A 12,905-nucleotide genomic window follows, 5' to 3' on the forward strand; every position below is an offset into this window, starting at 1 on the left:
ACATGCATATAACACTCGTGAGGCAAAGAACCATGAAAACAGTCAGTAAGGTACGGATTGGTGTAGCCCATTCAAACCTGAAGAGACTGGACGCGGTGAAAATGTACCAACTGGCCGTCACAGAGATAATACAGCAGTATGTGAAGCTCACTCCACTTCTCAACAACTCGATAAGATGCCTTACATCTTTCTTCTCTGTGCTTGGGTGACGGTTTTTACAGTTACTTGCTGAGTTACAGAATCAGTCTGCCATTGCTACACGTGAAGATGTCTGATTTTGATACGCTTCCCACCCTGCATGCACGAATTTCATCATCTTTGTCTTGCTTGTGTTTAATTCCCAACCATTTCTTTGAGACCTGTCCAGGGGCACAGAGTTTTGAAAATTACTGGGGCGTTGCTCTAACTCAGTCATGAAAATGCAATTTTAGGTGTTTTTGAACGAGCAGTACCCAGCGTTTTATTAGGCGCTTTTTCAACAATAATGAATGATCACACACAAAAGATAAAGGCGCGTTTTAATAAAAAAGTTTAAATTAAAAGGATTAAAGATACAAAAATTGTCTTTCTAAAATCTGAAGGTAAAGAAAAATAACAGTCTAGTTCTCTCTTAGAATGATACCAAACTGAGAAAGTGAATGATCAAACTTTGCAGTTATTGCTAGTATAATAATAAAATTGAAAGTGAAAATATTAAGCCTTTTGAACAAATCTTAAAATCTTTGCAGAGTTTGTAATTCTCACTCATAAAGAGAGTGTTCCTACGAACAATCGATCATTTGATGAAAATATCTGGCATAGTTTTGAGGTTCAGTTTAATTTTGATTTCTTGATTATGGGCAAACATGACTGCATTGTCGTTCAATTTTCCTTGCACCACGGTACTTCATGGGTAAGTTTTAAGCTTCTCAGGGCAGAAAAAGAACGTTCTGATGTAAGCATGAAAACAGGGATAGTTAAAGCGATCTTCAGCAACTTAACTACCTCTGATGAAGTTTAATAAACTATCCATATCCTCACTTGCAATTGAGAATAAAGTAAACAAATTATTTTTGGTGGGTTCCTCAGCCCCGCATGGGACAAAAATACCTTGCTATTGCTAGAATTACAACGTAAAAATTAAGATTCCCCAGTTTTTCTTCTGTCCCCTGAAGCTCCTTGTAAAGCCAGTTTGCTTCACAACAGCAGTATGAGCAGCTATCTCTTGAACAAGGGCACAGGTCAGATCTCCTTGAGCTTGGCCATTCCATCACTGAGTTAGCAGTCGGTGCAGTTTTCTCATCAGTACCAAAATATGAAAGAACAAACAGCAACAATACACATTCATTATTAGAACTACTTCATCCTAAGTACCACTAACTTCCTAATCAATGTATTTACATGTCTCCCATTCTTTCCATCATTTTGCTCTTACAAGTCAGTGAAACCAAAAGTATTCGAGATATATACAATATCTGATAGAAACTTACAGAAAATTTATGGGCATAACATACCCTATAATGTAAGAGATAATCCATCATCCACATTTTCCCTAACTGTCCGGTTAATCGCTAGAGGTGTTTGTTTAATTTCTCTTCTGTCCTGTGATGCAGTGCACTGAATTCTCAACAACAAAATGTTAGCAGTTAAAAGTGTTAATATTAGCATTTAAAATCCGCAAGGAAAATGCATGGGGTGTGCAGAAATGATGACAACCTTTACTAGTGAACGGAATGCACACTGGAGTGTGCGTGAGCATCATATGGTATCAGCTGATTACATGTGCTGTGCAGTTGGCAAGGAACATACGGTAATAGAGTACATTACTGTACATGACTCAACACGTCTAGGAAACGGGGGTGGACAAGTGGGCATCGGGAAGGAGAAACACAAACCATAATTTCCTGCACGTGTTCGCAGTTGTGGACTGTGAAGGCTGAAATACTCTGCAAAAATGAAATAAAAAATATTAATGTGCACAGGTTCATTCAGGATACCCATAATGAACAAATAGTGGCAGTCATGACTTCTAGCCCGTAACCAGACATATCACCCCGGTTTAGGGATCAATGCATTTCACAACTGTAGTAAACATAGCACGTTGCAGGGGGCAGGATGACCATCCAGTATATGTATACTGATTACAAATACTGAGCTACAAGTAAAACAAAAATAAACAAACTTATTTCTTTGACTAAAGGGCATGTTTTACATGTTAAAGTTTTGAAGTAGTATTTTGTACCAAAGGTAACCTACGAACAGTAAGGTAACACTGCAGTATCACCCCTCGTGCTACGACTCGTTGTTGCATTGACTCGGCATCCAATAACAGTCGCAGAAAGCTGTTTCTCATCAAACCTTGCCTGGCATTAGAGGTTTGTAGACACTCTATATAACTCCACCTGCAAGATGTCAGCTCTGACAGATGAATACCAAATTAGTCTCTGGGATCAAACATGGCTGAGTTTGTGCAGTTCACAGTAACGGAAATTTCTTCAGTCACAACACGTTTACTATATGCCAAATGCTTTGCTCACGTCTCTTTTGCCAACTTCAAATATTGCCGCCCGCAATGATGCTCCTCAAAGTCGGCCATGTCATTAACGATAACGGAGAAACAGTTGAGCTCACCTTGTGGATCACTAGTAGATAGTGTCTCTCCAGATCCCAAAACTACAGGTTGAAACTCAGTAGGATTTATACACTCCACATCAAACGATGTAAAATTTATTTGGTGTTCACCTGACAAAAGTAGTTGCAACTCAGGCATATCCTGTCCAGATAGTAACTGTAGTCATATGAGCATTACTATCAGAATGTCTGAAACATTTTACCATTCTTTTGCAATTACAAATCCTAATATTTTGGAATTGCTCTTTATGGAGGAATAACGGTAACTGTAACACTTAGCCAGTAAATACACTGGGGGAACACTTCTCTTCACACTCGAATTTACCACCACATCTAGGAGAATGGATTTTGGGACCAAACTAAAATATTGAGTGCCTAGTAAATTACAAAATATATTTATTCAGACATTTACAAACTTTTACAAGTGATTGAAAAGTAATAACAGTTCCATATATCACAGTGTTGACCGCAAGAAGAGTGAGTGCAAATCTTGACGTACTGGAATAGAGCAATTTCATTCAGTTGGATAAAGTGCACTTGTCATAAGTCATAGATATTTCAAAAACTACAAAACTGAAATCAGCTGTGATGCTTAATGAAGAGTATTACCATATTTTCTCGCGTAATTAATGCAATTTTTTGACGAAAAATACAGGCGAAAACTTTGGATGCATAAATTATTCAAGGAATTCAGATATTTAACAATTATTTACAGTACATTTACATCAAATAAAATATAAACACAACTGGTTCAAGTCATTTGCGGTTATCGTCATTTGGAGTAAAATTCCGGTGTGAGATCTTTTCTGAAAAGTCAAATAAGGTACCGGTTCATCAGGTAAGTTGGACATGTGGGTTTGAAGTACCGATATTGGAAAATATTCTTCCCGTTATGAGCTGACAATACGACAATAAACTTGAACTAATAAAAGTACAATTCATGCAAGTACCTAATAATGACATACCGGCAAAAAACCCCAGAAAACTGTCCAACACGAGAAGGGCCGGGCATTGAAGGAGGGACCTGGCTAGATTTCCCCAAATCATTCGTATCCAATCTTGTACGAGTAACGTGTCTATCCACCCTTTTTCTTGGATACGAACGTGGATATTTTACTTTGGGCAATGTTTTTAGTTTTAGAAAAATGTAAGGTGGAAGCTTTCTGCCATCAGCTGTTACAGCAAGCATTGCAGTACATCGTTATTTTTTGCTTCCATTAGTGAGTACAGTAACACTCGATGTCCCTTTCTTATCGATTGTTCAATTTCGTTGGATATGGAAACTGATAGGCGCTTGATCTGTGGTTCCTATTTGGGAGATCAAATATTCCTTTACTTTACGCTTCTCAATCACAAAGCAATGAAAATCATTTACTTTTTGGTTGAAATCACTCGGCAATTTTTGGCATTATACTGTTCTTCTTCGAAGAGAAACTCCACCTCTCCTCAAAAAATTAATCATCCAGCCGTGGCTAACCTTCAAATCTGAGACACCGATCCCATGTGCAGCAGCTATTTCTAGTCCTTTAAAATACAGCATTTCATGAGAAACGGCATATCCAACACTGCATAACAAAATCATATATTTAAGCAGATCCCCCCTCTACTTTCAGAAACTTGCCACCTTTTGGTCCGTGAAATGCTTTACGAGACTTGTTGGTCGCTTGAAGTGCGCTTCTCTGTTACCCCAGTAGTGTAAATTGTATTTGGACACTGAATACTTGCGGCCCGCTGCCCTATGCACATATGTTTCAGTGTAACTGATCACCGCGAGTTTATATGATGCAGTATTACTCAAATTCTTGCTCTCTGTGGACTAAACAAACAATTTTGAAATCACAGTAAACGCATGACCTGTACCTGAAACACTCGTAAAATATGTTCGTACCAGACTGGAATAGAACGTCGCCAGTCACTTCTGCGCTGATTCTCTCATTGAATCCGTGCAGTGGTAATTCCTATCAACTGGTAACAGCACGTTGCCCGGTATTTGGATTGCCCAGTTTTGCAATAGGAAGGCTGCTATTTGAGTAGTTGACATTTTTATTTCGAAAATCATCCGAAGCTGGGTGATGGATGTTCGAAGAAGTGGATGCGTCAAATACGTGAACATTTCTTTTTTCTCCACTTTGGACCCAAAAATACTGGGGTGTGTAAATTATACAAGGGCATTAATTATACGAGAAAATAGGGTATATTTGTTACATTATTGTTATATCTATTCATTTTGCAAATACATTAACACACTTCTTGAGTCAAGTGGAGGAACTGATGTTGAAAGAGTTGGAATGTTTAAAAGCTGTAAACACTATAAAACACAGGTATTCTTCCTGGCCTCACTCCCAATTTGTACTGGATATGGATTTGTCCTAGTTTTATGTAGAGGGATGTTCATACATGAGTCCCCAAACCATATGCAGCACAGCCAGGAATTGTTGACATTTCAGCCAAGGAGCCGGACTAGTGGCCAAGTGCATGAACCTTGTTTATCCTAATCAGAATTTAAGATTCTGCCTAAACCTTGTTTAAATGAAATTGCAGCGCATCTTTCCTGATCATTATTTAAATCCCTGATTATTGTCAGTTAAACAGTGAAGTTTGAGCAGTTACCAAACATAAACAGTGATTAGCAGTGAAGGTAAAATGGCTGCCAGATTTGGAGATGATTTTAAAGATGAACTGTTATATTTGGAACAGAATGGAAATGGGCACGAATATATAATAGCGAAGAGAAGTGATCCTTTTGAAGAACATAGTGATAGGAAATATGTGGAAAGTTTTTGTTTATTTTAAAAAAATGTAAAAAGTTGAATTTCTTCTGGAAACAACGCAAAGTAACATACAATTTCCAATGCAGAGAAATCACCCTGCTCACAGCACACGTTCCTTTGACAATTGTGGGTGACACTATTAACAGCAGCTCCAATTATACACGACGTGAGTAATGTTATAGCTTCTGCAATTAAGGTACAATATCGGTTTCAAAATCCAAAAAATTGGACGACCGCTTTCTCTTTTGTTCTTGCAAGCTTCTAAAAAGTACTGTGAGCAAAGAAGAAATGAATATTCCTGGTTCTAACAAAAGGAAAGCGCGTTCACTAGCAAGTTGCACATCACGCTGCTCCACACTTCCTTTCAACCAGTTCTTAAATTTAAACCATGTTTACGTACACACTGATCAGCCGAATCTTAAACAAGGTTGGTGAACTTGGCCATAAGTCTAACAATGCAGCAATGACAAAATTAAACTCAAATCTTTTCAAGAGCTTCGCTGTTATATTTCTTTGAAAACTTTCCATTCTCTGTTTCTTGTTGTGTCTTATCAAGTTTTGTTCAATTGACAATAAGGCTCGGTCTTAAAATGACAATCATCGTGGCTGTTGCAGGTCTTTCGATTTGATGCTGTGTCGGCGACCTGCACATCTGTGAGGATACCCAGACCCCAAGCTGACATCACAATGGAGGACATTATTACCAGAGCCTCAAGGTTAGGCAATTGGAGGGTGTATGGTAGGACCAGTTATTTGCCCATTTTAACTTCCATTACCTATCAGAAAGATTAATTTCTTTGTTGAGTTGTTTATAGTTATTTTCTACCATTATTCAGTATTAAAATTCGGGATCATCGTTGCTTTATGTCCGTAGTGCCCCCGGGTGGTGCTACATAAGCAACAACATCGGCTGCTGGACCAAAAGAAATTTTCTTGAGGATATCCCAGCAAATAAAGGATACATCACAACCGTTGCCATACGAAATAAATAAAATAAAAAGTATTAAAATTAATCAATGGAAATGAAACAAAATTACAATGTAGTGTACTAACCCTTTCGCACTCAATCTATATGCAAGTGTTTGCTCGAAGAAGCTTGAACTAATTTCTATGATTTTCCAACCAAATTACAAAAAATCAACATGTAAACAGTTTAATACATATTAAAATAAAATAAATCACAATAATACAAGAAATTATGAGCATTTCAGAAATGAATATGCCTTGGACTTCTTATTATTGGTAAAGCCAAAAAAATAAAATTTAAACTTTGAAAATTTTTTTTAAATTATAGTTTTCAATGACAGAATGATCAGACATAACTGAGTCTTTCTTCTTTACTCATACACCTGAAAGAAAGACCATTTAATTCTGAATAATTTGGTATCAATATGATGTGTGTGCTGCAATTCACTCATGAAGCATGGCACAAAGTTACTCACTGTACACTAACTGTCACCGATGTCAGGTTCTCGCAGTCCGATGCACGTTGTGCAGCTGTGACTGTGTCACTTCCCACATAACGGGAATCACTTTGACAAGTCACTATTACTGTCTAAATCATCTGAAAATAAAAGGACATCGGCCTTATTTGGCCTTGAATATGACCTAGCCATTACAATAAAAGGATGACAAGCACGTGCAAGAACAATGAGAAGGTGTAAATTTATAGTTCGTGAAGTACAGCAAACACACAATATAACAAAGAAATGAAGTAAACTCTAAAGTAAACTGATAGCAAGATCAAATTGTTGTATTCATAAGCCAACCAAAACAGATCCACGCAATAACAACTTTGAATAATCACAACAGAAACATTCACGGTTACGGATTTTGTCGAAAATATAAATATTTTGTAGGGCTGGTGGATATATCTGTAGAGTAGAACACAAATTCAATGCTTTAAGTTACTGTCACGATCAACTGTTACCATTTAACAGCCACGCAAATGACCAAAATCGCTAAATAGGACAGAGCCAATTTATCGGCGCCATGAACGTTCTCGCCATAAACTCTTGCGCCGGCTGATCGGCGTGCTGAGTGCCAGAAGGTTAATAATAAAGAGCAATATCATTTTAATTTAAGAGAGAAAAAATAACATTTGCACAAACAATATTCTCATAATACACAGATCTCACTCCACAAACCAAGTGGTCAAGAGGGTTTAATGACTAAAATGTGATGCAAATGAATTAAGTAGCTTACATCAAACATTTTCATTATTTTACCGACAATTTCCTAAATTATTTGCCTGCCAATATAGAATGGCTGCCACAGTAGTAAGGTTCAGCCAATACAGTAAAATCTTGGACTGCGAGCAACCTGGTCTTCAAAGTGTGATGATCAACATTTGAAAATGCATTATAAATTGGTAAACTACCGAGTACTACTGATCTGCCTGCCTTGCTGTCTTACCATTCCAGCAGCAGCAAACACTGCAATGAACACAACAAGACTGGACAGCTGTGTAACAGTCCTGCCACTGACTTTACTTCAACAATAAGATGTGCATGTGCCCCTAATAAAAGAAGAGGATGCAGTGGCCACGAAGATGTTGATATCGTCTGCGCTTCAATTATTTTTTACAGGATTACAACTACGTTGACAGAATCAATTATGCTCACAAACCAGGGATACCGTAAATGTCCCCAGCTTGACCATGCCTCAAACTCATCGCTCTGCATGACAAGCAGAGCACATGTATCTTGTGGCCTTGCGTTTCTTGTTTGCAGCACATAATCTGCATGGGTTTTCAGGGTATATTTTTCCTTCCATGGCCAACAATTGGTTCAATTTTATGAAGTTTCAGATCACCAAACATTCTTCCAGCAGGATCCATTCTTGGAGTCTTGATACTTCTTCTTCTGCTTCTCTTTCTTCTCCATGTTCCTCTTGTTCTCCTACCCAATAATCTGCAACATCCACTACGAATTTCTTATAATTCATGTTTAATCCCGGATTCTCCATTTAATATAGTTTGAAGGCATTGAAAAACCAAAGGAAGACCCTTTTGCTCCATTTCACTGTCTTTCTGAGAAATGCCTTGTCGACCCCTCCATAAATTTATTATATTAAATCATGTATTTTGGTTTCTCTACTTAAGTGTGGACAGTATGTAGCATTCGGGAGATAGTAGGTTCAAACCCTGCTGTCGGCAGCCCTGAAGATGGTTTTTCGTGGTTTCCCCATTTCTACACCAGGCAAATGCTGGGGATGTACCTTAATTAAGACCACGGCTGGTTCCTTCCCACTTCTAGCCCTTTCCTGTCCCATTGCCACCATAAGACCTATCTGTGTCAGTGAAACGTAAAATAACTTCAAGTAGTGAAATATTTAAGAATATGTAGTCAAATATTCTATTTAGCAGTCCACCTATTCAATACATGTTAAATACATTAATCTAGTATATGTTTTGTCCCATAGGGGACATCATCAGATAGAGTGCTAAATAATTATACGTCAGAAACAAAAATCGACAATTTAGAATGGTGAGACACAAGCTAAAAATCACTAAAATACAATGAGACATTGAAAATAGATTACAAAAAAGTCATCTTAAGGTCAAAATCACATTGAAAATCATTAAAATTAATCATAGAGGAAAGTCCAAAAGACTCTTGACAGGTCTTGATGTTCGTGAAAAAACTTAGGTACCAAGTTTGACTATTCGATAGAGTCTGTACTACTTCATTTTCTAGTCAATATAGGTTTTATAATGGAGCTTTTAAGATCATTACTTGTAATGTAGATGTTAGCCCAACATAACAAAAATGCTCATATATATCACAATTTAAAGATCAAGATTTCTAAGATTGGTAAAGACATAACTTTCTTAAAACAATGTTTAGTTCATAATCTCACCCCCAATTTTCTAAAACACAGTAGGATGAAGTTTAAAAAGCCAGGGAGGATTCTCAAAACTTAAAAGAAAACCAACAAAATATGGATCACAAGCGAAATTAAATTTCTATACAAAAAGAAGGCTAATTTGAACTTAAGACTTTATGAGTAACAACTTAAAGCTCCTTTATCATTGGACCCAATAGAATGGGACTTCTATCAAAAACACTTAAACCTGTTCATATTCTAAATCTAAAACAAAGTAATCTGCACAAAAAATTAAAAACTGCTAATTAATCAAAGCAATAGTACAGTTTCTCCTAAAATGTTGCCCAAACCAAATAACAAAAATACAATAGAGGCTGAATTTCACCCAACAATTAAGAATTTATCCAATATCCCTTTCAACAAAACAGAAGAAGCCATTCTCAGCAAAAGACCCAAACATAATTTGGCCATTAACAGGCTTGAGGATAAAATAAACATAGTTGCAGAAATACAACTTACCTCTAGATCATCAAGAGGAAACACACTTTGAAGTCAGAAAGAAACAGGAAGTCTTGGTGAACTCCAACAAAAGAAACCACCATCAGTAACAACCAACTGAATGAACTTAAACATAAAATTCAGGATAGTAACTTCATAGTCACCAAAGCTAATAAAGCAACGTTACTGTCGTCAGGATAAAACTCAATATCGTTTTATCGCATAGACCATCAAAAAAATACAAGTCCTAGGCCACTATTTTCCTACATTTATCAGCCATCTGTTAAAAAAAAAAAAAATTCGCTAAAGCAACAGTTCAACAGTCGCAACCTGATACACAGTGTGATTCTGAGTTGCTTGTCTTCTGCAAGGATCTTGTAGGCTGGAGTGCAGTGCTCAGGTTATTCACGCCCAAGAGCCTCCTGGCACCAACGCTTCTCCTCGACCCCCCTAGAAGTATTTTTATTTATTTAGAAGAATTAAAAGAGAGGGACTGTAAAAACTCAGATTTGCCATCACTTTCTGTGTTGTTAGTGGCTGACTAGGGCTGCCACCATTATTGAAAATAAGAAAATCGTGGAGTTTCAAATCGTCACAGCAGAAATGTTGACCCGTTCTTCTCTCTTTTCAAAATATATATAAATGGTAATAAAATTTTGAAATTACATAAATTAAAGTGCAGTTTATGAAAACAGTGCTTACGTTTATTGTTCCGGAATACCAATTTAAACATACCTCCCCATATGTTTCGTATGGACTATGTAATATTTTGTTAACCAATATGAGAACGCATGCTTAACCCTAAAATACATCTGGCTAAGAAGCTATGCTGGTCACAACATGCAATGTGCATGCGCACAAGACTGAGCAATTTTTATTATGCCCAAGCCGATAGAGTGAAAGAGTTCATGTGAAAATCGAACATTTTTTCAGAAAGCAATGTTTCAATAGTTAAAAACCATCCTACCAATGGACTTCAAAAAGTTAAAACAAATTTTGAAAAACAACATATATCTATTAAATGAACAGGAAACTAAAAAACTTTCTAATATGAATCCAAGACTTCCCACCGCTTGAGGGTCGCCAAAATACATAAACCTAGAGTACCCAACAGACCTATTTTAAATTACACAAGTAGTCCAACTTGTAAAATGTCACAGCGTAAATACAGTAGAAGTCCGTTATAGCGAGAATTCACGACAGCGGAAAATTTACTCGCTTTTTGCGGCTGCACAATTATTCTTTATTCCGCGGGTTTAATGACCATTTACTTAAAATTGGCATCATAATACCGAAAGAAACCCATTGAAAATTTGCCGGCAATACCTGTTCCATGTATCTCTACAATGCGGCGATCCACCAGGAAAATATTCTTGCTGTCTATAAAACTGTTACGGTACTTTTACTCAGTGTCAGATATAACCGGCTACTGCTACATGCACGTCTCACTTGCCGGGTTTGGCCTACTTCAGCGGCTAGCGGTGTATAGGCATAATTGCGGACGCTGAAAGACAACGAACGAGTTTATTGCGCCACGGTATGGCCATTCGACCCTTGCATTTTTCGTGCACATACCTCACAATTTCATTTTCGATTTCTTTAAAGCGTCCTTGCCGTGGACCACTGAATGCACTTTTTGTTCAGTACACATTTTTTTAGCTATCGCTGTCTTCACGCTGATGCGAAATATTGGCTTTACTTAGGCCAATGCCATATTTTCTTGCGGCTGCACAATTATTCTACATTTCCGAGTGTTTAATAACAATTAACTTAAAATTGGCATCATAAGAGAGTATCGACGAGAACCCGTTGCAAATTTGCCGGCAATACCTGTTCCACCTATCTTTACAACTATCCATCACAAAAATGTTCCTGCTGTCTATAAAACTTAATTTTACTAAGAGTCAGGAACATTAGACGCGTTATAACTCTGCCTCTGAGTAGCCGTGGCCTCTCTAAGAATTCGAAGGCTCATATGTTTTGATGCCATTCTGCAGATTTGGGAAACGTATTTGTAGAGGCTAGTAGAATGTGATTCTTCTCTCTTCACTATTTCCTGAGATCCAGTGACGTTACACACAGGCACCGTACAACCGGCTGTCATGGCTAGCGATGTATAATAAAGAAGCGGTCGTTTATTGTCAACGAATTTTGTGTGTGTGTGTGCGCGCGTGCGGGTGAAAAGAAGCAGTGTGGTTACCACGGTAGTTGCCAGTGGTATTCATTCCTGTTAGGCCACGAATGGAAGACAAACCTTGATTTTTTTTGCATGAGATTTGAAATCAGTGATGTAGGCCTACTCTGCCATATCTGGAGGTGTGTCACAATTTTAATTTCAGTATATAACATTAATATTATGAGATCATTTACTTCAGCCATTATTTTTAATGAGTTGACAACTGCTGTCGGCCACATTATTTATGCATTTATTACAAAAACTTATCCTCTTTCATTTTGAATTTTCTTTAGAGAACAGCAGTCGTTGGGTATTACTAATCGACTCCAACATCGCCTTCGAATGTCGACGAGAGAGCTTGTAAATGCACAAATGAGAAAACTATACCGTACCAAAGATGATCGATCGCATTTTGTGGCAAACGTTTCAGTTTCCTTATTCAAACAGTGTCACCTATCCTAACTTAACCGTACTATACATATGATGAAAACATACTTAAGCGCCAGTAGAGAAATTATAACCTTTTCGCTATAAATGTACATGATAATAACCTTTCCATAATTTAACCAGACGCGAGAAAATATAAACTAACCTCTGAAATCAATTACGCACTCTGCCATATCTCGAGGTGGATCCCATTTTTACTTGATTGCAGTATTTATCATTAAAATTAAGCGATCGTTTAGTCAGCCTTTTTTTTTAAAGGAGTTTAGAGCTGTTATCGGACACGTTATTTACGCACGTATTACGAAAATATGTTCTCTTTCAATTAGAATTTTCTTTACAGAACAGCAGTCGACGGGTATTACTAATCGACTCTGACATTGCCTTCGAATGTTAATGAGAGAACTCGCTAGTGGACACAGCGAGAAAACGATACCGAAGATAATCAATTTCATGCAACATAATCGCGGGGGGGGCATAAATATCGATAACAAAAAAATCTTGCGCTTAATCGCTCGTAATAACGGATGCGTCAATGATAGTTGTCGGTATAATGGGGTTCTTGTTATATGCCGTAC

At 37.4% G+C, this 12,905-nt stretch overlaps 1 protein-coding gene across 1 annotated transcript in view; it reads right to left on the reverse strand.

Annotated features, from left to right (window-relative positions):
• Window positions 1–2,993: 2,993 nt before the first annotated feature.
• Window positions 2,994–12,905, reverse strand: part of Hmgcl (hydroxymethylglutaryl-CoA lyase) — a 56,699-nt gene continuing 46,787 nt past the window's right edge. Inside the window, exon 5 of the mRNA XM_067153012.2 lies at window positions 2,994–3,108. Coding sequence (XP_067009113.2) covers window positions 3,019–3,108 — 90 coding nt within the window. The 3' untranslated portion in view covers window positions 2,994–3,018. The remainder of the gene's footprint in view (window positions 3,109–12,905) is intronic.

This window comes from Anabrus simplex, chromosome 8 (assembly GCF_040414725.1).
Source record: "Anabrus simplex isolate iqAnaSimp1 chromosome 8, ASM4041472v1, whole genome shotgun sequence".
Lineage (NCBI taxonomy): Eukaryota > Metazoa > Arthropoda > Insecta > Orthoptera > Tettigoniidae > Anabrus > Anabrus simplex.